Source organism: Cetorhinus maximus, chromosome 16, assembly GCF_964194155.1.
Source record: "Cetorhinus maximus chromosome 16, sCetMax3.hap1.1, whole genome shotgun sequence".
NCBI lineage: Eukaryota > Metazoa > Chordata > Chondrichthyes > Lamniformes > Cetorhinidae > Cetorhinus > Cetorhinus maximus.
Window position 1 is genome coordinate 29,546,993 of NC_135894.1, and position 26,010 is coordinate 29,573,002.

Sequence of the window (26,010 nt, forward strand, 5' to 3'; positions counted from 1 at the left end):
GATTGGACAAGTGGAGGCAGCTGCTTGCCCAGAGTGTGGGACATGGGCTAAGACTCTGACACATTTACTGCTCTAACGCCTACAGTTAAATGGTTTTAAGTAATACGTTCCCACAACTGTGTAAGGCTTCCTTACTAGGTGGGGGTTGAAAGCGAGAATGGGACTCCCATGGGACTCAATTTTGAGGTGGGGATTGCAAGAGATTCCACCCAAGCCTAGCAGAGCAGCGATTAATTTACTGTTCAGTTAGTCTAGATTTGTGACTGTGCAATGAAAGAATGCCCTGTTTTATAAGGGGAGAATAAACCTAAAAGCCTTTTAAATATAGACTAAAAGATAAGGTACTGTGGATGTTTTATTTTGAAAGGAATTTATGGATTACAGAATTTAAAATACAATAGATTAATACATATCATGGAAAACAAATTAAACTTTTAGTTTTTGAAAACAAGTGATGAGGGAATGACTAGGTAAAGTGGCAGTATGGTGGTGTGGTTGTTCATGTTATAGTCATGACTGTTTGGTGCAGGAAACTGGAGAAGGGTAATGGTCTGGTAAAATAGAATGATTACAATATTGTAAATGTTTTCAATATTGAATAAATCCAATAAAATAAAACTCTTCACAATGGATAGGGCACTGAGTTCCGAAGTTATGGACTGCAGGTTCAAGTTCCATCAATGGGAATATTGAAGACAGCTTTTTGAAGATAAGATAACTATATAGATAGTTGGTCATTGTGGAATAATGTTCACCCTACACAAAGTGTGACTGAGAAAAACTTATGGATTGGCCTTGCCAGCTTGAAACAAATATGGGATAAGAAATATCTAAAATTAAATGAAAGGATAGCCATCAACTCTCGGACTGTTTTACTAAGTAAATGTATGAAGAAATTGTTAGGGGTCCTGTAGGAGGATCATCACACAATGTAATACTTTGTACAAAGTATAGAAGTTATTAATTATTTTAAATGTTGGTTGCACAAAAAAAATTGTCATCTTATTTTCATTTAAAGGAGGAATTTATTAATTGTATATCAGTTAGCTGGTGGGCATTAATTGGGGACACACCTGAGCTCAGGTGGAGCTGGCTGAAAGTGTGGTTCTTGGTTGGAGATGCACAAAATGCTGTTTGAGGCTCTGCAAATAAAAACTTATTACATCTACAAAGGCTAAGCTTTAGTGTTCTATTCTTCAGTGTCTGGCTACCCAAGTTCGAACCTGTCCAGGAGCCTATAGCTGTTCCTTTTCAATCAAGAGCAGTGCCCCATCCAGTGGACTGACTCTCAGTAAAAGATAATGAATCAGCTGTCAGAATGTTGTAATTATTACTCAAATTAAAATGCAACGTTCTCCAAATAAAGTGCTGAATCTTCCATAAAATGTCATGGACATTTAGCAAGAAGTAATCAGCTCTGTAAAAACTGACAACCTTAATGGATAGAGAACATTCAAGAAAGAGTGATGCATTCGAAGTAAAATGTGTTGACTTCTCAGTAGTAAATTAACAACTCTCCATTGGGATCTGAAGGCATTTAGGATCCCTGGCTTGATTTTGGGTCCTAGTATCTGGAAAGTAAGTCCAGAAGTTGCAGGGGAGGCTTTATGGGGCTGGGAGCTTTGGCAGGGTTGAATGTCCCCTTACTCTTCAGTGCACCCCTCATGTTCTGAGGTCAGGGAAAATTACATATCGTGGTGCCCATTCCATTTATGATGTTGACAGGGTTTACGTGGGGTGGATGGTAACACCCACCTCTGGCAGACCGTATTGTGGATGAGAAGGCAAGGATCTAACTTAACCCAGCTGTGGGCTGTGTGTTCTTGGCCTGCAGGAGCAGGAAATGCACAATCCTGAAGAACAAGCATTCCAGGAGCAAAGGATTCCAGCAAACTGGGGAAAGAAGGGATCCCAGCTCCAGCAAGGGTGGGGGTTGGGGTGGAGGGGAGTGGAAGGATGGTCCTATTTCTGTTTAAATAAATAGCCACATCATGAATAAATACATAGTTTGCCATTTTGATTGTTTTTTAAAATTTGGTCAACATAAAACTATGTTGGAAACCTTCGGTTTAATTCATTAACTTAAATACAAATCGCAATGATAGCCAACATCAGGAAAAAATGACTGAAGCAGAGGTGTCTCAAGGAGCATAAAACTGAAGTTAAAGGCTTCGTCACATTTCTATATTCACATAAGTTCCACAATGCTCTAAACTGGTAGAGAGAGCAGGTTATACAACTTTATATATCTTCACAATGAAAATGTAAACCATCACAGCTTAGAACCTCCTCAGAGTTCTGCCAATTGGCTGCCATAACCTCAACAGACACGCCATTTACACCATATGGCCAGGATTTCTGCCAAAGTTTTGGCAACCTATCAAGAGAACCAAGGAAATTCCTGGTAAGTAACTCGAATTTCAGTGAAGCATTAAGAACTGGCAGTTATAATTGGGAAATGGGATAGCTCAGAACTTGCTAATTCTGTGCCGAATCATGGAATAATTACAGCAGAGGTCATTCAGCCCATTGAGTCTGTACTAGCTCTCTGCAAGAGCAACTGACCTGTGCCTTTTCTCTGTAGCCCTGCAAATATTTTCTCTTCAGATGATGATCCAATTCTCTTTTGAAAGCCATGATTGAATTTGCCTCCATCACATTCTCAGGCAACATGTTCCAGCTAAAGAATATCAATTTTGGATTGAAAAAGAAAGTGTAATGGAAACACTGCAATTTGCTGGGAGCAGGGCTGTGATGCTGCTCCTGTGTATTTAACAAACTAAAGGATGGAGCTTTAGCTTTCACACGACGAGAAATAAGCCGGTCACCAATCTCAATCCAGAGGTGCTAACTGAATGATTCAGGGTTTTGGCTCAAACCAGGTAAAAGTGTAACAGGTCCTGACTGACCAGTAGGGCAACAATATCTGGCTCCAGCGAACACCTTTCCCACCTTCCTCTCATGCCCAAAAATAAGCCTAGGACACTGCTGCCATGTTGTCTTGAAGGAGTTGGAGAGATATTTCCAGGACGAGAAATAACAAAGCAAACATTGGCTTTTAACCACAAGGTACACAAGGACTTGGGTCTTGACAACAGTAGTGGAATCACTCAGCCAGGACAGAGTGACCAAAACAGACGTAAAAATCAAGTAAATGTTCCTTCAATGTATGTTCTGAGCTGCATTTTAAATGGTGAGAAGTGTGACCGTCAGAGTGAGAGAATCCGGTTAACAATGCCACAGCAACACTGTCTTTTAGTACAACTGACTGTGATTGAGCACTCTGTGGTGGCTCACTGAATATGCAGCTACTATTTATCCTGTCTCAAAAGGTCCTAAGGGACAAACCTATGCATCCTCTAAAATATACTATGAAACCACTGGAACAACAAACACTAGTCTACAAAGCTCAAGGTTAAGAATCATTAGTGTCCAAGTGATTTCCAGAAGGGTGCAGCCCTCTACATTTCTTAAGGAATCAGTAGATGTTTCGCTGGTCCCAATAAGGAGCACATTTGGAAGAGAAAGGTAGATGCTCAGGTATGGTGGATGGGATGACCAGGTAAAGATGGTTCAAGGTAGGTGCCCAGGTATGGTGAATGGGGATGACCAAGTAGGAAGTGGCATCTCCAGAATGGTCAATCACATTCCCTGACCCCATATGACAATCGCACCACAAGAAGTTAAAGCCAAATACACTTTACAAGATGGATTCCTTCATGCACAGCCTTTCATACATGGGACCCTCAAAAAAAGTCTCCCATTGTTTGGGTTAGTAATAGGTTATGTACGTCAATTGGCAAGGTATGATGAGAAGTGTCCCCCCAGGAACCTGTCCTGGTACCTCAGCTTTTCACAATAGTTATAAATGACTAATGAAGTAATAGAGAGCCATACATTCAAATTTTCTGAAGACACTAAGTTATGTACAGACAATAAGTAGTGCAGATGGGATAGAAAGTTGTAAAGAGAGATTAACAGTGTCAATTTGCCTGCATAAATTACATGTCAGTAGAGTTAAGGTAATGATCAGCCATAACCTAATTAACAGCATGAACTTACACAGCGCTTTTAACATCGTAAAATATCCCAATTGGTTGCAATAGGAGCTCCAGTGGACGAAGTTTGATGTTAGACCTCAGACAGATACATAGGACAAGTGATCAAAAGCTTGGTCTGAGAGATATGTTTTAAGGAATGACAAAGGAGAGAGGGGTAGAAAAATAGGGGTTTATGGGGGGATTTCAGAGATTAGGGCCAAGGCAGCTGAAGACACGGCTGTCAAGAGAATGACAAAGATAAATGGAAAAGAGGCTGATCCCTACCCAGCCTGTTATTTTCCCAATTCTCCTTTTCTTCTTCTTCTTAAACACAGAAACATCAGAATTAGGGCCAAAAGTGAGAGCCCTACAGCAGAGTGCACAAAGCAGATGGTGACCCTGTTATAAGTTCAGGACTAGGGATTTTACACTGCCTGTCCTGGTAACTTTAAATTCATTTCTGCCTTTACTATATGGATGTGATAACCATCCAGCATTAAGGAAGCCACAATGGGAAATATGTTAATGCATGCTGTCACCATGTCATTATCACCTCTCTTAAATACATTTCCTTTCATTTAGCAACTGGAGGAAGTAACTTCAGAAAATCTGACAGGTATGAAACTGGGAAAGGATTTGCACTAGCAACAGCTTATATTTATATAGTAACTCTAACAATAAAATGTCCCAAGGAGCTGCACAAGAGCATTATAAAACAAAATGTCACACTGTGGTACGTGAGGAGATATTAGGCCAAAAGCTTGTCAAAGAGGTAGATTGTAAGGAGTGCCTTAAAGGAAGAAAGCGAGATGGAAAGTCAGAGAAGTTTAAAGAGGGAATTCTAGAGCTTAGGGCCCAGGCAACTATAGGCACAGCCAGCAATGGTGGAGCAATTAAAATCACAGATGCTCATGACCAGAATTATATGAGTGCAGGTATCTGAGAGTTGTGGGGCTGGAGGAGGTTACAGAGATGGGGAAGGGCGAGGCCATGGAGGGATTTAAAAACAAGGATGGAAATTTTAAAATCAAGAAGTTGGTTGACCACGAGTCAGTGCAGCTGAGCAGTATTTACTGTGACATTCATCCCTTTATACCAGAATACTACCAAAAACTCTGCAGCGTTCAAAATAAGTCTTCTCGAAAAAATGCTAGGTCATTCCATTGTTCAGAAATCTACTGTGTGGCTCAATAATGTGAAAGCCAATCTGATTGGCTGATTTGAGGCACAGAGCACTGCCACCTCCCAAACATCATCAATATTCAAAAATCATCACAATCTTAGAAAAACTAAATCTTATTTCATCCCTTCATTGCTAATCGAGAGAATATGCGTCTTGAAGATGTTCAATGCACTTGGTGCTCATATTACTCCGAGAAGCACGTTTCTTCATCTGAATGCCAGAAATGCTGCCATTGCTAGTAATGCCCAGGTCCCATAAAATAAAGAAAAAAATATATTTAAAGCAGTACCGATAAAGTGTTTTAGTAATGAGTTCAAACAGAAGCGACCAATTCCCTTCAGAATCCAGTTGTCAGTCAAAGGCATGGTGGAATAAAAATAAAAATAAAATTAAGCTAGGCTATTGGGAAGAAGTAGGGAAAACTGAATTGTGCACAGTTATTGTGGCTTATTGAAAGGGTGATCCTTTAAGGAATCGACAACAGGATTTAAATCTGTATTGGCCTCTGAAATTTAACAAACAAAGCGACTGGAAAACCACCTTGTCCATCCTCTGTCACGTGCTTAATCGCTTGTCCGGTTTAGGTACACATTTCAAAATTGCTGCTCTCCACAATGCCGGGGCGAGTAAAAGGCTTAAGGTAGTTACACTAAGGATGAGGAGGTACACCTGCAGAGGCAGAAAAGCAGCATAATTTTAGATTTTGTAGCACAGGCAATAGAAATACTTTTCAGAACACATCAAATTGTAACATAAATTGATGGTGAGCAATTACAAATGACCTTACCTCTCGAGAGATGATCCCCGACTTACGAGCCCGGCTACTCAGAACAAAGGAAAACTCACTGACTTGCGCTAAACCAGCAGAAACTATCCACCTGATGTATTTGTTGTTTCTTGGTAGGATCAGTGAGAGGACAAGTACCGCTAAGATAAACTAGAAGAGGAAACAAGTGTTAACTTTACTACTCACTGCACCTTTTCTTGACAATCATGTGCATTCTGGGTCATTGCACTGTATGACATAGATATTTCCATAACCAATATCCCTACAAAGTCTGTGGCTGCTGAGGATAATTTTGGTCTTTTCAATAACTTGGACAGGTGAAGTGCATGGGTTGGCAGCCGTGGAATCAGCTTGGAATCCCTTTCCATTTTGGTCATGTCCTGATGATAATTTTTAAAAATTCATTTACTGGATGTGGGCGTCGCTGGCTGAGCCAGCATTTATTGCTTATCCCTCATTGCCCTTGAGAAGGTGGTAGTGAGCTGCCTTCTTGAATCACTGCAGACTGTGTGGTGTAGGTACACCCATAATGCTGTTAGGCAGGCAGTTCCAGGATTTTGACCCAGCGACAGTGAAGGAACGGTGATATATTTCCAAGTCAGGATGGTGAGTGACTTGGAGGGGAACTTCCAGGTGGTGGTGTTCCCGTGTATCTGCTGCCCTTGTCCTATGATATCGTAGTAGTCGTGGGTTTGGAAGGTGCTGCCTAAGGAGCCTTGGTGCAGTGCATCTTGTAGATGGTACACACTGCTGCCACTATTCATCAGTGGTGGAGGGAGTGAACATTTGTGGATGTGGTGCCAATCAAGTGGATTGCTTTGTCCTGGATGGTGTCAAGCTTCTTCAGTGGTGTTGGAGCTGCACTCATCCAGGCAAGTGGAGAGTATTCCAGACTTGTGCCTTGTAGATGATAGACAGGCTTTGGAGGGTCAGGAGATGAGTTACTCACTGCAGGATTTCTAGCCTCTGACCTGCTCTTGTAGCCACAGTATTTATATGGCTAGTCAAGTTCAGTTTCTGGTCAATGGTAACCCACATGATGTTGATAATGGGGGATTCAGTGATGGTAATGCCACTGAATGTCAAGGAGCGATGGTTAGGTTCTCTCTTGGTGGAGATGGTCATTGCCTGGCACTTGTGTGGTATGAATGTTACCTGCCACTTGTGAGCCCAAGCCTGGGTATTGTCCAGTTTTTGCTGCATTTGAACTTGGTCTGCTTCAGTGTCTGAGTCATCACGAGTGGTGCTGAACATTGTGCAATCATCAGTGAACATCCCCACTTCTAACCTTATGATGGAAGGAAGGTAATTGATGAAGCAGCTGAAGATAGTTGGGCCTAGGACACTACCCTGAGGAATTCCTGCAGTGATGTCCTGGAGCTGAAATGACTGGCCTCCAACAACCACAAACATATTCCTTTGTGCTCGGTATGACTGCAACCAGTGGAGAGTTTCCCCCCTGCCCCGCCGAATCCCATCAACTCCAGTTTTGCTAGGGCTCCTTGATGTCACACTCAGTCAAATGCTGCCTTGATGTCAAGGGCAGCTACTCTCACCTCACCTCTGGAATTCAGTTCTTTTGTCCATGTTTGTAATGAGGGGAGAAGCTGAATGGCTCTGGCAGAATCCAAACCGAGCATCAGTGAGCAGGTTATTGCTAAGCAAGTGCCACTTGATAGCACTGTTTATAATCTCTTCCATCATTTTACAGATGATCAAGAGCGGACTGATGGGATGTTAAATGGCCGGGTTGACTTGTCCTGCTTTTTGTGTAGAGGACATACCTGGGCAATTCCCCACATTGCCGGGTAGATGCCAGTGTTGTAGCTGTACTGGAACAGCTTGGCTAGGGGCACGGCAAATTCTAGAGCACAAGTCTTCTGTACTATTGCCAGAATATTGTCAGGGCCCATAGTCTTTGCACTATCCAGTGCCTTCAGCTGTTTCTTGATATCACGTGGAGTGAATTTAATTGGCTTGTGACTGGCATCTGTGATGCTGGGGACCTCAGAAGGAGGCCAGGTGGATCATCCACTTGGCACTTGTGACTGAAAATTGTTGCAAATGCTTCAGCCTTATCTTTTACACTGATATGCTGGGATCCCCCATTATTGAGGATGGAGATATTTGTGGAGCCTGCTCCTCCAGTGAGTTGTTTAATTGTCCATCACCATTCAAGACTGGATGCGGCAGGACTGCAGAGCTTAGATCTGATCCGTTGTTTGTGGAATCGCTTAGCTCTGTCTATCACTTGCTGCTTATGCTGTTTGGCACACAAGTAGTGCGGTGTTATGGCTTCACCAGCTTGACACCTCATATTTGGGTATGTCTGGTACTGCTCCCGGCATGCCCTCTTCATTGAACCAGGGTTGATCCCCTGGCTTGGTGGTGATGGTAGAGTTGGGGATATGCTGTGCAATGAGGTTACAGATTGTGTTAGAGTACAATTCTGCTGCTGCTGATGGCCCACAGAGCCTCATGGATGCCCAGTCTTGATTTGCTAGATCTGTTGGAAATGTATACCATTTAGCACAGTGGTGGTGCCACACAACATGCTGAAGGATATCCTCAATGTGAAGGTGGGTCTTCATCTCCACAAGGACTGTGTAGGTCACTCCTACCGATACTTTCATGGACAGATGCATCTGCGGCAGACAGGTTGGTGAGGATGAGGTCAAGTATATTTTTCCCTCTTGTTGGTTCCCTCAGCACCTGCCACAGACCCAGTCTAACAGCCATGTACTTTAGCTCTCGGCCAGCTTGGTCAGTAGTGGTGCTACTGAGCTACTCTTGGTGATGGACATTGAAGTCCCTCTCCCAGAGTACACTCTGCACCCTTGCCACCTTCAATGCTTCCTCCAACTGGTGTTCAACATGGAGGAGCACTGATTCATCAGCCAATGTGAAATAACTCCCCAGCAGGGCCACTCACTGATCTGGAGGCAAGAAACCTGGTGAGCTAATCAAATGGGAAGGTCCTGCAGCATTGTCTTAAAAGGAGAAGGATAGCAGCATCAGGAGCAGATAACAAGTAGCACTTCACAACAGCAGTCAGCCTTTTTGCAGAAGCTATGACAGGAGTACCTTACATTCGGTATCCTTTACCACTCAAAATCCAGACTGGTTGTTATAAAAATATGCGTCAAGTTCCAATCCTGCTTTCCCTGATGGCAGGCAAGGATCCCTTTAACTTTTGTTAACAATGGCCACCTGGCAACTTGTTTGGCAGGAAGTGACAACCTAAGATAAATTGTACAATTTTACAACATATGCACAAATCTTTGAAGGTGGTATGTTATGTTATAGAGCAATTAAAAAGTATATGGGATCCTGGACTTTATAAATAGAAGCGCAAAGTACAAAAGCCAGCAAGTTATGCTAAACCCTTATAAAAGGCTAGCTCAGCCCTTGCTGGAGTATGTACCACTTAAGGATGGATATCAAATCCTTGGAAAGAGTGCAGAGGAGGTTTATTAAAATCATACAAACATATTAATTAGGAGCAGGAGTAGACTACTTTAAGCCTGTTCCACCATTCAATGAGATCATGGCTGATCTGAGTGTAACCTCAACTCCACATAATAACCTTTCACCCCTTGCTTATCAAGAATCTATCTAGCTCTGCCTTAAAAATATTCAAAGACTCTGCTTCTTCTGCCTTTTCAGGAAGAGAGTTCCGGAGACTCTCAACCCAATGAGAGAAAAATGTTTTCCTCATCTCTGTCCTAAATAGGCGACCCCTTATTTTTAAAACAGTGGTCCCTATTAGTAGATTCTCCCACAAGAAGCATCATCTTCTCCACATACACCCTGTCAAGACTCTTCAGGATCTTATATATATCAAGCAAGTCACCTCTTATTCTTCTAAACTCCAGCGGATACAAGCTCAGCCTGTCCAACCATTCCTCATAAGACAACCCACCCATCCCAGGTAATAATCTAGTAAACCTTCTCTGAACTGCTAGGGATGTGTGGTTTCAATTACGTGGAGAGATTGGAGAAGCAGGGGTTGTTCTCCTTAGGAACAGAAGAGGCTAAGAGGAGATTTGATAGAGGTGTTCAAAATCATGAAGAGTTGAGATAGAGTAAATAAAGAGAAACTGTTTCCAAAGATGAGGAACAACTGCAGGAATATGGGAAATCAGCAGGGGAATGGGACTAACTAGATTGTTCTTCAGAAGAGCACAGACTCGATGGGCCAAACAGCCTCCTGTGCTGTACTATTCTATGATTCAATCAGGCAGGCAAGATAATGGTGCAAGATAATGTCTGTTTTAATTGTCTTAGCCCATCAATCGCGGAAACCCTCTTCCATGTTTTTGTTACATCCAGCCTCAACTCTTCCAATTCTCTCCCTGAAGTCCTACCCTGCACTCTCCTCAATTAGATTTTATTTTTAACTGTGCAGCCTGCAATCCTGATAGTTTACGATGACCTCCATAAAAATGGTCATACAACAGGCAGGTTCAACTGATTCTATGTTTATGTTTTATGCAGAACACTGCTGGGGAACTGGGTGGAAGAGTGTGCCGGACTCTAGCTTGCATCTCCAGACTTGTGTAAAACATCCAGCCCAGATGGTTAGCTGTAAGGTTCCATATGAAGCTAGTTTGCGCATTCTACATTCACTCTTCAGAAGCATGGGCCACAGAAGACAAACAGCCATTAAGCCGGCAGCGATTGGCAATGTTACTCCGGCACAGTGTGAGAAATAGAAACATTACCACACTTGTACATAGAAGGAAAGCACTCTTCCAAGATTGAAGTAGTAATTAGGCAGTATGGGGGAACTCTTGGTGTATACTTGTTTGGGTACCCCAGCACATGAAGTCAGAAATCACTTGCAATCCTCAAAAAGTCAAGCTCTGAGGTAAATCATCACAACTAACATTACCAATTACTCTTTTGCCACCCTAGTCCTGAAGTTGCTGTGACACAATTCCACAGGTAATGCTAGCCCCTCAATACTGTTGTCAAGTGCCCAGCTGCCCTGTAACATTTTCAACAGCAGGAGGCAAAGGATTCTTAACTTTTGGAGAGTAAGCCATGGACAAACCTAAACCAGTACTCACCCTGAGCAGAGCACAGTCCAGAAGCTGAAAAAGCCACCTGTTGCTCTACATGGAGGTTCAGTAGCACATGGCTGGTCACACATATCAAATAACCGAAAGCAAGAAAGCATTAAATTCAGTGTTGCGCTACACTGGCTAATACTGCCATCATTTTATCCAAATTATTATACCTGTAATACTGACCTTACCGATGCATTCATGACCTATTAATCTAGCGAGAGTGGTAATGTTTTTGAATACAAGCAAGTGATTTAATTTTCAGGATAGACCAGTGCCCTGTCATTGGATTGGATACCTACTTGGTTGCAGCATACACAATTGAGTGTGTACACTGGATTGGATACCCTCTTGGCTGCAACATACACAATTGAGTGTGTACACTGGATTGGATACCCTCTTGGCTGCAGCATACACAATTGTGTGTGTACACTGGATTGGATACCCTCTTGGTTGCAGCATACACAATTGTGTGTACACACTGGATTGGATACCCTCTTGGCTGCAGCATACACAATTGTGTGTACACACTGGATTGGATACCCTCTTGGCTGCAGCATACACAATTGAGTGTGTACACTGGATTGGATACCCTCTTGGCTGCAACATACACAATTGAGTGTGTACACTGGATTGGATACTCTCTTGGCTGCAGCATACACAATTGTGTGTACACACTGGATTGGATACCCTCTTGGCTGCAGCATACACAATTGTGTGTACACACTGGATTGGATACCCTCTTGGCTGCAGCATACACAATTGAGTGTACACACTGGATTGGATACCCTCTTGGCTGCAGCATACACAATTGAGTGCGTACACTTGATTGGATACCCTCTTGGCTGCAGCATACACAATTGAGTGTGTACACTGGATTGGATACCTACTTGGTTGCAGCATACACAATTGAGTGTGTACACTGGATTGGATACCCTCTTGGCTGCAGCATACACAATTGAGTGTGTACACTGGATTGGATACCCTCTTGGCTGCAGCATACACAATTGAGTGCGTACACTGGATTGGATACCCTCTTGGCTGCAGCATACACAATTGAGTGCGTACACTGGATTGGATACCCTCTTGGCTGAAGCATACACAATTGAGTGCGTACACTGCAGCACTTCCATAGCACCCCTCACCTCCACGATCGTTCATCATTGAGAAGGATAAGAGCAGCAGTTTGCCAGAACACCAAAATCTCTAAGTAGGCCTCATCACTCACCACACTGATTCAGATATAGATCAACACTCCATCAATCCTTGAATTTCTAACACTGTGGGAGAAGGCCCACCACCATATTCTCAGGGCAATGAGGGATAGCCACAAATGCTGCCTTCTGAGTGCTGCCCACATCATTAGAATCATAATACCAAAATCAAAATACTGCAGATGCTGGAAACCTGAAACACAGAAAAAGCAGGAAATACACAACAGCTCTGGCAGCATATGTGGAGAGAGCAACTAACAACTTTTCAGGTCAACGTGCTTTCGTCAGAACGGTTATGGTGAAAGCTCGTCAGCCTGAAACGTTAACTTTGTTTTTCTCTCTCCAGAGATGCTGCCAGAGCTTTTGTGTATTTCCCACCTTTTCTGTGTTTATTTCACAGAATCATAGAATAGTTACAGCACAGGCGGCTATTCAGCTTGTCGTGTGTACCGGCTCTCTGCAAGGGCAATTTACCTACTGCCACTCTCCTGCCTTTTACCACATGACCGTGCAAATGTTTCCTCTTCAGACAATGACCCAAGTCTCTTTCAAAAGGCACCATTGAACCTGCCTCCACCACACTCTTAGGCAGTGCATTCCAGATCCTAACCACTCACTGCATTAAGAATTTTTTCCTCATGTAGTCATTGCTTCTTCTGCCAATCATCTTAAACCTGTGCTCTCTGGTTTCCGATCCTCCCAGCAATGGGAACAGTTTCTCCCTATCTATGCTGTCCAGACTCCTCATGATTTTGAATACCTCTATTATTGAATACCTCCTCTCAACCTTCTCTTCTCCAAGAACAGCCCCAACTGTTAATAGGGCAATCACCTTGCTAAAACCAATTGCTAGTTAAACAGGTGATGGACATTGATCATCCCATTGAAATAGAATAAAAAGATACAGCTGGGACACTTTGTGTGGAAGCTAGTAGCACTGAGGAATTGTCTTGAAAATAAATCAGCTTGAACCAGACCACCAGCCTGGATTAATTCTTCCATCACAACCTCTTATTGTGAAATACATCAACTTCTCCAATTTATCTATGTAAGTGAAGTTCCTCATCCTTAGGACAATTCTTGTGAACCTTTTCTGCAATGTCTCTGAAGACTTCACACCCTAAAGTGTAGCAGCCAGAACTGGATGCAATACTCCTATTGATGCCAAAACAGAGTTTTAAATGGGTTTATCATAACCTTCTTGCTTTTGTACTCTATGCCACAATAGAAAGGGTTTTAAACTTAATAGTGGGGGCAAAGGATCAAATTTGGGAAGATGTAGTAAATTAAAGAGCAGAGACAAGAAAAAGGTGTTATTATGGGAAATGAAAAACAGACTGGGAAAGGATAGAGTACAAATCTAACAGTAAATCAACAGATGAAACTAGAGGTTACAAAAAGGATAAAACTAAAAGCTCTGTATCTGAATGCACACAGCATTTGAAACAAAGCAGATGAACTGAGAGTGCACATAGAAATAAATAATTATGATTTGATAGCCATTACAGAAGCATAGCTGCAGGAGAACATGGATTTGGACCTGAATATTGAAGGGTATAGGATATTTAAGAAGGACAGGAAGCAGAGACAAGGTGGAGGACTGGCTCTGTTAGTTAATGATGGTATTAGCACAATAGAGAGCACTGAATTAAGTTCAGGAAACCATGGTTTAGGTAGAGCTGAGAAATGGGAGTTGTGTACAGGCCCCCAACAGTAACCACATGGTAGGATGGAGCACAAAGGAAGAAATAATTGGAATTTGTCAGAAAGGCACAGTGAAAATCATGGAAGATTTTAATTTATATATAGGCTGGGAAAGTCAGATGGGCAAAGATAGCCTAGATGAGTACACTGAATGTTTTCAGGGTAGTTTCTTAGAACAGCATGTTCTGGAGCCAACCAGACAGCAGGCTATACTAGACCTGGTATTGTACAATGAGATGGGAGTAATTAATGATCTCATAGTGAAGGCACCCCTAGGTAGCAGTGACTGTAACATGATTGAATTTTACAATCAGTTTGAGGGAAGAGAGGAGTGGGTCTGAGACTAAAGTTTTTAAACTTAAATAAGGGCAATTATGAGGGCATGAAAGGTGAGCTGGCTAAAGTGAATTGCAAATTTGAGTTAAGGGATATGTCAATAGAGATGCAGTGGCTAATATTTAAGGAAATATTTCAAAATGCACAGAATAGGTGCAATCCCATGAGTAAGAAAAAGTCCAAGGGACAGACACACCATCCATGGTTAATTAGAAAGGTAAAAGATAGTATCAAACTTGAAGAAAAAGTGTATAATTGTGCAAAGATAGGTGGAAGGCCAGAAGATTGGACAGGATATGAGGAACAGCAAAGAATGACAAAGACTAATAAGGAGGGAAAACTTAGAGCATGAGAGAAAGCTAGCTAGAAATATAAACAGTAAGAGTTTTTTAATAAATATTTAAAGAAAAGAATTAACAAAGTGAGCGTTGGTCCTATAGAAAGTGACTCTGGAGAAATGACAATGGAAAACGAGGAGATGGCAGATGAATTGAACAGGTATTTTGCATCAGTTTTCACTATTGAGGATACAGGTAACAAGTATTGTGGAAAATAAAAGCTCACGGTATAGGGGATAACATATTGGCACAAGATTGGCTGGCTAACAGGAAGCAGAAAGTAAGCATATGAGTCTTTTTCAGGTTGGAAAGATGTAACAAGTGGTGTGCCAAGGAATCAGTGCTGGGACCTTTTATATAAATGACTTGGATGCTGGGACTGTAGGGATGGTTGCCAGATTTGCTGATGAGACAGATGGGTAGGAAAGTATGTTATGAAGAGGGCATAAGGAGGCTACAAACAGATATAGTTAGGTTAAGTGAGTGGGCAAAGATCTGGCAAATGGAGTATAATGTGGGAAAATGTGAAATTGTTCATTTTGGCAGGACGCAGCATATTATCTAAATGGTGAGAGATTGCAGAGCTCCGAGGTGCAGAGGGATCTGGAATGAATCACAAAAAGCTAGTATGCAAGTAATTAGGAAAGCTAACAGTGGTTAACATTTATTGCGAGGGGAATTGAATACAAAAGGAGGGAGGTTATGCTTCAGTTGTACAAGGACCATATATATATTATATAGGAGTGTTGTGATCTGCGAGGAGGGCAATTAGGACATAGAGAAGTTGGTGGAGTGGGCAGATAGGTGGCAGATGAAGTTCAATGTGGAGAAGTGAGGTGACGCATTTTGGTAGGAAGAACATGGATAGACAATATAAAATAAGGGGTGAAATTTTGAACGGGGTACAGGAACAGAAAGACTTGGGTGTATATGTGCATAGACCATTGAAGGTGGCAGGACAGGTGGAGAGCAGTTAATAAAGCATATAATATCTGGGGCTTTATTAATAGGGGTATAGAGTACAATAGCAGGGAGATTATGCTGAATTTATATAAGACACTTGTCGGACCTCAGCTGGAATATTGCACACAGTTCTGGACACCACATTATAGGAAGGATGTAAACACATTGGAAAGAGTACAGAAGAGGTTTACTAGAATGGTTCCAGGGATGAGAAACTTCAGTTATGAAGATTGACTGGAGAGGTTGGGACTGTTCTCCTTGGAGAGAAGGCTGAGGAGGTTTGGTAGAGATGCTCAAAATCATGAGGGGGCTGGACAAAGTATAGGGAGAAGCTGTTCCCGCTCAAAAAAGGATCAAGAACAAGAGGGCACAGATTTAGTGATTTGCAAATGTGACGTGAGAACCTTTTCACACGAGTGGTTTGGGTCTGGAATGCACTGCCAGGAAGTGTGGTGGAGGCAGGCTCAATCGAGGCATTAGATGATTATTTGAATAGAAACAATGTGCAGGGGTACAGAGAAAAGGCAGAGCAATGGCTCATGTGGAGAGCTGGTGCAGACATGGGCCAAAAGGCCTCCTTCTGTGCCATTAAAATTCTGCAATGATATTAAATAGTGGAGCAGGCTAGAGAGGCTGAATGGCCTACTCCAGATCCTTGTTCATATGTTCGAAAGCTCAGAATGCCCTATGGTTTTTTTTAACAGTGCTTGCAACCTTAAATGATTTATGCATATGTACCCCCAGGTCCCTCTGCTCCTGCACCTGCTTCAGAATTGTACCCTTTATATTATTTCCTCATTCTTCCCACCAAAATGAATCACTTTACACTTCTCCGCAATAAATTGCATCTGCCTCTTGTCTGTCCATTCCACCAACCTGTCTGTCCTTTTGACGTTTTACACTCTCCTGCTCACAATGCTTCCAAGTTTCATCAGCAAATTTTGAAATTGTGCCCTGTACACAAGTCTAGGTGATTAATATAGCTCAGGAAGAGCAGGAGTCCCAACACCATAGCCTGGGGAATCCTACCATAAACCTTCCTCCAGTCTGAAAAACAACCATTCACCACTATCTACTTTGTCATTCAGCCAATTTTGTATCCCAGTTGCTACTGTCCCTTTTGTTCATGAGCTATAACTTTGCTCACAAATGCTTTTTGGAAGTCCATGTACACCACACCAACTGCATTACCCACATCCTCCCTCTCTTTAACCTCATCAAAAAACTCAAGCAAGCTAGGTAAACATAAAAAGATAAGGAATAGGAGTAGGCTATTCAACCCAATGAGCCTGCTCTGCCATTCAATAATATCGTAGCTGATATGATTGTGATTTTAATTCCACTTTCCTGCCTGCCCCCTATAACCCTTGACCCCCTTACAGATCAAAATTCTGTCTAATTCAACGCTGATTATATTCAATGACCCAGCCTCCACGGCTCTCTGGGGTAGAGAATTCCAAGGATTAACAACTCTCAGAAGAAATTCCTCATCTCTGTCTTGAATAGGAGACCCCTTATTTTGAAATGGTGCTCCAGTTCTAGATTTTTCCACAAGGGGAAACATCCCCTCAGAATCTCATGTTTCAATCAGATCACCTGTCATTCTTCTAAACTCCAATGAGTATGGGCCCAAACCATCTATTGGGTGTTCCTTAATTAACTGGCATTTGCCCAAGTGACTGTTAATTTTCTTCCAGATTATCATTTCTAAAAGCTTCCCCATCACTGAGGTCAAAATTATAAACCTATAGTTGTTAGACTCATCCTTACTCCTTTTTTGAGCAGGGGTATAACATTTACAATTCTTCAGTCCTCTGGCACAACCCTGTATCTATGGTGGATAGGAGATGATGACCAGTGCCTCTGCAATTTCCACCTTTATTTTCTTCAGTGCCAAGTATTCAGTATCAAAATCAAATTTGAAAAAAAGAAAAACACTGCAAGTGCTGGAAATCTACGAACTAACACATAGGATGGAAATACTCAATAGGGAATAGGGCATCCAGACTCTGAAAAAACAGAAGTCTGTCAGTCAACGGTTCAGAACTAAAGACTCTTCCTTGAGACTTGCATTAAGCACATTACCTTAGACACCACCACGGCCAGTGTAAGGCACATTAGGACAGTCAGTTCATAAAGCACAAATGTTGGGAAGACATGAAGACCTGTAAAGGACAAAGGGGCGATAATTATAATTGTCATTCCTTAAAACACAGGTAAAGTAGAGCGACCCGCCTTGTCGCTCCCACCGAGTGACTCACCTCATCAAATATCTTGCCCCATGACCCTGGCTAATACAATTCACATTATAAACCATTATCTGAAGATGGCTAAAAGATGGTGCATAAGCAGGACAAGTTACCAAAAAGACTAATAAAACTTTGATTTTTATCTTAAGGAAGGTGGAGCTTAAAACCGAGGGCAATTCCTTGGCCAGACCTCCTCTGCAGCACCATATACAGTTTTGGGCACTGAGCCTCTGGAAAATTACACTTGACCTTGGATGGGGAAATGTGCATTTTTTCACAAAAACAATAACAGGGCTCGCAAGGTGAAATTGTGGGAACAGATCTCATGAACTTGAGTTTAAATGGTTGAGGAGTGATGTGAAAAAAAAATCTCTCTAACCTGGCCAAATATGCACTTATCAGACTCCTCTCATTAGTTGTAAAATGATTAAAGGATCATCAACAGTTCTATCAAATGGCACCTACTCATCAATCTCTGCTCACCAATACTCAATGCAGGTTCCACTCGATCCACGCAGCTCCTGACCTCACTGGAGGCTTGATTTGGACGTGGAGACAGAGTTGAATGATATAGGGGATGTGGATATAGCTGCTTGCAATGGCAAGGCAACATCCACAAAGGAACCCCTAAAAATCTAAGGTCAGCGAGGCCGAGGGGAAACCTCTAATTAGTCAAACAGGACAAGCAGGAAGATGGTCATCCAAGACCAATCTTCACAGCCCCAGGCCAGGCTTCGACACAGGGATTCCTTTGGGATGTGTCCTCAACCCAACTATTTTCAGCTGTTTCATTTATACCCATCCCTCTGTCATGAGTCAGGATGTTCACTGATAAACATTTCCAATAACGAGGAAACTGATGCCAATCTATAACGGAACATCCAGGTTTAAGTTGATAAGTGGGTGCTAATATTTGCACTCATCTCCAACAAGAGAAAGCCTAGCCACTTTCCTTTGATTTTCAATGGCACTATAATTGCAACACTACAATGATAACAGAAACACAGTGAGGGTCAGTGACCAGAATCTTCACTGCAGCCATATCAACAGCATAGTTACGAGAATAAGACACAGTCTGGTACACTGCAAAGTCTCTCCAACATCTGCAAGGCTCATATAAGGAGTGTGATGCAATGCTCAACACTTGTGTGAATGAATAAAGCCACAATAGGACTCAAAACATTCAACACCAATCAAGACAAAAACACATGATATAATTGGTGCCCTTGCCACTGGACTCACTATTTTGACTTGAAAGTATATCACCATTCTTTCATTGTCAGTATCTTAAAATTCCTTATCATTTATTAATTTATATTCGCTCATGGGTTGTGGGCATCGCTGGCAAGGCCAGCATTTATTGTATATTTGTTTACATATGGTAGATACAACCACAGTGCTGTTAGGGAGGGAGTTCCTGGATTTTGACCCAGTGACAGTGAAGGAATGGCGATATATTTCCAAGTCAAGATGGTATGTGGCTTGCAGGGGAGCTTACAGGTGGTGGTATCCCCATGCATCTGCTGCCCTTGTCCTTCTAGGTGGCAGGGGCGACGGGTTTGGAAGGTGCTGTTGAAGGAGCAGGGATTGAGGGATACCACCGGCATAAGGATTGCAGCAGTTCAAGGAGCAGGCCCAACAACCACCACCTCAGTACAAGGGATGGACAAAAGTACCAAGAACAAACCGTGAACTTGTTTTGGAGTAGATTTTGATTCTGCTAAAGAGATCGTATAATGGTGACCAATGAAGAAAATGTTTATGAAACCTTTGTAAGGAAAGGGTAACCTCACTTAATGTTGCAATCATATTAACTTTTCGTTTTTGCCTGTTGGTCTGCACTAGAGTGCTGCTTTGGGTGCATTAGTGTGCTTAGGTTGGAGTTTTATGAGTGAGGGAGTTCAGTGAAGAGGGGAAGGAGGCGCTCCTTTCTTTATCTATCTTTTTTAGCCTCCAATAGCTGACTCGTTCTTTGCTACAGAGTAAGAAGCTGATTGGTGAGTAACTGGTAAGTTATTCTTCTTCTAATTGTAATAAATAGTTCTTAAAGTTACAGTATGGCAGGTCAGCTCGGCGCAGTGGAATGTACATCCTGCAGTATGTGGGAAGTCATGGATGTATCATGTGTCCTATCATCTGCAGGAAGTGTCACTGGCTGCACAAGCTTGAGCTCTGGGTTTCGGAACTTGAGCAGCAGCTGGAGTGACCGTTGTGCATCTGCAAGGCAGAGAACTATGCGGATAGCATGTTTAAAGTGGTGGTCACAGTGCAGGTTAAGATCGTACAGGCAAAGAGGGAACGGGTGACGTCAGGCAGTCTAAGAGATCCAGGTAGATAGCACAGGAATCGATTTTCCAGTTTGGATACTGGTGAGGGCAATAGTTCCTCAGGGAGTGCAGCCAGAGGTAAGTCCATAGCACCAAGGGTGGCTCAATTGCACAGGAGGGGAGGAAGAAGAGTGGGAGAGCAACAGTGATAGGGGATTTAATAGTCAGGGGATCGGATAGGTATTTCTGCGGCAGTAAATGTGACTCCAGGATTCTGTGTTGCCTCCCTGGTGTCAGGGTGAAGGATGTCACAGAGCAGACGTAGGAGGGTGAACAGCTAAAGGTCATGGTCCACATTGGTACCAATGACATAGGTAGAAAGATGGATGAGGTCCTGAAAGTTAGGAAGGTACTTAAGAAGTAGGACGTCAAGAGCAGTGATCTCAGGATTAAACCCAGTGCCTCGTGCTAGTGAGCACAGGAATAGGAGGATTGAGTGATTGAAAATGTGGCTGGAGAATTGGTGTAGGGGGGAGGGCATCAGATTTCTGAGACATTGGGACCGGTTCTGGGGCAGGTGGGACCTATACAAGCTGGACGGGTTCCACCTTAACAGAGCTGGGACTAATATCCTTGCAGGGAGATCAGCTAGTGCTGTTCGAGAGGGATTAAACCAGCTTGTCAGGGGGGTGAGAAACTGAGGGGTAGCTCAAATTGGAAGGAAGTAAAGCTCGTAACAGGAAGTAGAAAAGTGGTAATTGAAACTAGAAGGCAGGCGAAATGAAGGCGAGCATCAAATAAGCCTATAAATGTGGAATAATGCCAAAAAGACTAAGTTAAGGGCACTCTGCCTGAATGTATGCAGCATTCGCAACAAGGAAGGTGATTTGAAGGTACAAATTGAGGTAGATGAGTATGATCTAATTGCCATTATGAAAACATGGCTACAGGGTGCCCAAGACTGGGAACTGAATATTCAAGGATATTCAACATTTAGGAAGGACAGTCTAAAAGGAAAAAGAGGTGGTGTTACACCGATAATAAGGGATTAGATCAGCAAAGTATGGGAGGATCTCAGATCGGAAGAACAAAATGTGCAGTCTGTTTGAGTGACTGAATTTTGGAAGATGATCACCAAGCATCCACTATCTCCAAAGCTACCTCTTTCAACACCCTGGGATGTAGAATACCAGTTCCTGGGAACTTATTAACCTTCAGTCCCATTAATTTCTCCAATACAACCTTCTGACTAATGTTAATTTCCTGCAATTCCTCATTCTCCCTAGTCCTGTTGGTCTCTAATTCTGGGAGATTTCTTGTATCTTCTTCAGTGAAGACAAACACAAAGTAATCATTCAGCTTCTCTGCCATTTCTCTATTCCCCATTATAAATTCTCCTGACTCTGCCTGTAATGGACCCATATTTGCCTTAGCCAAATGTTTCCTTTCAACATACCTATAGAAACTTGTACAGTCCATTTTTAGTTTTTTTGCTAGTTTATGTTCATATTCTATTCTCATTTTCTTTTAATCTTGTACAATCCTTAACTTCCTTTGTTAGCCACAGTTGACTGACTTTTATTTTTGGGCTTTTGTGCCTTAAAGGAATGTATAATTGCTGTAAACTATATAATACTTCTTTAAATTCTTCAAGGTCCATTGCCTATGTACCATCATACCTTTTAATATATTTTCCGAATCCACCTCAGCCAATTTGTCCCTCATACCTTCATAATTTCCTTTATTCAAATTTGACATCCTGGCTTCAAATTGATCTACCTCAGTTCCAAACATAATGTAAAATTCTATCATATTATGGTCACTCATCCCTAAAGGTTCTTTTACAACAAGATTATTATTTTTAAATCTACAACTAATACTTTGTTAGTCTGTCCACCCCACCCCCACTAGGACTGTACCTTGAGTGTCCTGCCATTCATTCTTAATTAGCACTTTTCTTAGATAATATCACCACCTTCAACACCTCTTTGATCCTTTTGTCTGTGACATCTTTTGATTATCTGCTCCTATCACTGCTTGCTTATCCCTACAACCACCCCACCCTCAACTTCTCTCTCCCCCCGCCTTAGACCAGCTTATATTTCACCTCTCTCCTAACTATACTTCAGTTCTGCCGAAGGGTCGTGAGAACTCGAAACGTCAACTGTTTTCTTCTCCACCGATGCTGCCAGACCTGCTGAGTTTTTCCATGTAATTCTGTTTTTGTTTAAGATTATTAATTAGCTATTTTTTATTGCGTCATACTATATCTAAAACAGCCTGTTCTGTAGTTAGTTCCTCAACATACTGCTCTAGAATACTATCCCTAACATTCCAGAAACTCATTCTCCACAGCATTAGTACTCATTAGGTCGATGTTCAGATTGAAGTCACCATGATTACTGTATTACCTATGCTACATGCTTCTCTAATCTCCTGATTAATACCATGTCCCATACTACCACTACTGTTTGGTGGCCTATAAACTCCTAACAATGTTTGCTGCCCCTTGCTGTTTCTCAGCTGGAATGATTCCTGCAGATTGGAAGATAGCAAATGTCAATCCATTATTTAAGGGAGGGAGAACAGGGAACTACAGACCTGTTAGCCTTGCATCAGAAGTATGGAAAATGCTAGAATCTATTATAAAGAATGTGATAAATGGACACTGGGATAATAATGATCTGATTCAGCGTAATCAACATGGATTTATGAATGGGAGATCATGTTTGACGAAGCTGTTGGAGTTTTTTTTTTGAGGATGTTAGTAACAGAATTGATAAAGGGGATTCAGTGGACATAGTACACTTGGATTTTCAGGAGACTTTGGATAAAGTCCTCCACAGGAGGTTGGTTAGCAAAATTAAAGCACATGGGATAGGAGGTAATATAGTGCCATGGATTAAGGATCGGCTAACAGGCAGAAAACAGAGTAGGAACGAACGAGTCATTCTCGCATTGGCAGGCTGTGACTAGTGGGGTACTGCAGGGATCAGTACTTGGGCCCCAGCTGTTCACAATACATATCAATGATTTGGATGCGGGGACCAAATGTAATATTTCCAAGTTCGTGGATGACACAAAGCCAGGTGGGCATGTGTGTTGTGAGGAAGATGCAAAGTGGCTTCAAGAGGATTTGGACAGACTTAGTGAGTGGGCAAGAACAGGGCAGATGGAATATAATGTGGAAAATTATGAGCTTATCCACTTTGGTAAAAGGAACAGATGTACAGAGTATTTCTTAAATGGTAAGAGATCAGAAAGTGTAGATGTACAAATGATTCTCCTTGTCAATAAGTCACTGAAGGTTAACATGCAGGTGTGACAAGCAATTAGGAAGGCTAATGGTATGCTAGTCTTTATCACAAGAGGATTTGAGTACAGGAGTAGTGAAGTGTTGCTTTAATTGTATAGAACATTGGTTAGACAGCACCTGGAGTACTGTGCACAGTTTTGGTCCCCTTACCTTAGGAAGGATATTATTGCCATAGAGGGAGTGCAATGAAGGTTCACCAGACTTGTTCCCAGGATGGTGGGACTGTCCTATGAAGAGACATTGAGGAAAATGGGACTGTATTCTCCAGAGTTTCGAAGAATGAGAGGTAATCTCATTGAAGCCTATAAAATACCTAAAGGGATAGACAGGGTAGATGCAGGTAAAATGTTTCCCCTGGTTGGGGAGTCTAGGACCAGGGAACACAATTTTAAAATAAGGGAGAAGCCACTTAGGACCAAGATGAGGAAAAATCTTTTTACTCAGAGGGTTGTGTATCTTTGAAATTCTCTACCCTAGAGGGCCATGGAAACTCAGTCATTGAGTATGTTTAAGGCAGAGATTGATAGATTTCTAAATGCCAATGATGTAAAGGGATATGGGTATAGTGTGGGAAAAAGGCATTGAAGTGGACAATTAGCCATGATCGTATTGAATGGCGGAGCACGCTCGATGGGCTGAATAAGACCATAAGACATAGGAGCAGAAATTAGACCATTCGGCCCATCGAGTCTGCTCCGCCATTCAATCATGGCTGATAAGTTTCCCAACCCCATTCTCTCCGTAACCTTTGATCCCCTTACCAATCAAGAACCTATCTATCTCGGTCTCTATACACTCAATGACCTGGCCTCCACAGCCTTCTGTGGCAATGAATTCCATAGATATGGCCAACTTGCTCTTATGTTCCAAAGTGGGAATTAAAGTTGAACCAGTTAAAGACACTCTTTAGCTAATAAGAAATTACTAAGATGCTGTCTTTATTAGATTCAGTTGTCTATGAATTAAAAAATGAGGAGGGTAACCTTGCAGGAAAATATGATCTGTGTCCCGTATGATCAAGCCAAATGAAATATTGAATGATGAATGTGGATTTAGAAATATTAAAACATGCAAATTCTCATATAGCCAGAGTGGGAAAAAGTTTAAAAGGGATGACAGGAGAGATAACTCGGGCAGAATTTTGCCCTCGGATGGCGGGCGGGCCCCACCGGCGGACGGGCAGCTGAACTCCGCCGCCAAAACGGGGCCGGCCGCCATTTTGAGTGGGCGGGTCAATTAAGGCCCACCCAGCGGCGTTCCTGACAGGAAGTGCTATGCACTTGCTGTGCGGGGGGTGGAGGAGTTCCCCATCTATCAAAGTGTGCACTGCTCCCTGAAGGAAAGTGCTGTCTTAGGTAGTTTACTGACAGGTAAGAAAAGTCAAAAAATAGAGAAATATTAAAATTATTAGCATGTCCCCCTCATGTGACAATGTCACACAAGATGGAACATGTTAATAAGAAACACAAAGTTTATTAAATTTTTTAAAAACGGACATGAAACTTCATCCTGCCAGTGCTTGAAGTTTCATGAATAATCTGGAGCCCGCTGGGGCTCCTGGCCTGCCCACCAGCCTTAAGCTTGGACAGGCAGAGTCTTTAACAAGGTTAATTAGCCTGTCAATGGCCTTAATTGGCCATTGACAGGTCGGCGGGCGGACAGCTGATTTCGCTGTCCGCCTGCCTTCCTGAAGATTTAAATGGACCAGGATGACGTCGGGGGTTCCTCCCGATGTCATCCTGTGTCATTTTCCCCTTGGCGAGTGGGCCCTGCCCCCAAATCGCCGAGGGGAAAATCCTGGCCCTCAAAGTTCATCAAGATTTGGTCAGCCAACAACCTGGAGCTCAAACTGTATAGACGTAACTGAGCTTTTAAATATATGTGTAATTATTGTTATTATCATTTAAATTTCCACAGTTGCCAATAAATGTTTTACTATTACCTATACCTTATTACCTTCAGGGATAACTTATAAACTTGGTGAAAACATCCATTCCCTAAAACCTTAAAGCTTTTAATTACCAATAGAAGCGAAGAAAATGATGGCCAGAAAATCCCGAATGGGTTCCATGCACAACATAACTTCCTCTGTAGCAACGTGACCTTGTGATGAAATTAATGCCCCAGCCAAGAAACAACCCAGCTCCATGGAGACATCTAGCATTTCAGTAGCCTACAGAAAAATAAAAAATAAAATTAAAAGCTGTGAACTCTGTAATTAGGTCTGCTACATGTACTGTGAGGAGCAATGCTACAATCACTAATGATGAACAGCACTGGTATCGTTGCATTGATGTAAAGCAGCAATCACTATTGCTGAACATTCCTCAAAAATCATAGCCATTGCCGTCACATACAAAGCAGCAAGAACAAGCAACTCTCATTCAATGCATTTATTCCCCAGCATTTGTGATGCTAAATTAAATTCTTCCTCATGCTTTGCTGTTATAGGTTTTTCCCTAACTAATCTCGACCAGACATAACTCAATGCTGTGACATGTGACTATTAACATGTGGCATATAACTAGACTCTTGACACATGAA

General features: G+C 42.2%; 1 protein-coding gene across 1 annotated transcript in view; it reads right to left on the reverse strand.

Moving 5' to 3' along the window:
- Positions 1 to 342: 342 nt before the first annotated feature.
- slc9d1 (solute carrier family 9 member D1) overlaps positions 343 to 26,010 on the reverse strand; it is a 73,462-nt gene continuing 47,794 nt past the window's right edge. Inside the window, exons 10-13 of the mRNA XM_078559599.1 lie at positions 25,489 to 25,639; positions 17,720 to 17,799; positions 6,011 to 6,160; positions 343 to 5,892 (exon numbers count right to left, since the gene is read on the reverse strand). Of these exons, the coding sequence (XP_078415725.1) occupies positions 5,779 to 5,892; positions 6,011 to 6,160; positions 17,720 to 17,799; positions 25,489 to 25,639 (495 nt within the window). The 3' untranslated portion in view covers positions 343 to 5,778. The remainder of the gene's footprint in view (positions 5,893 to 6,010; positions 6,161 to 17,719; positions 17,800 to 25,488; positions 25,640 to 26,010) is intronic.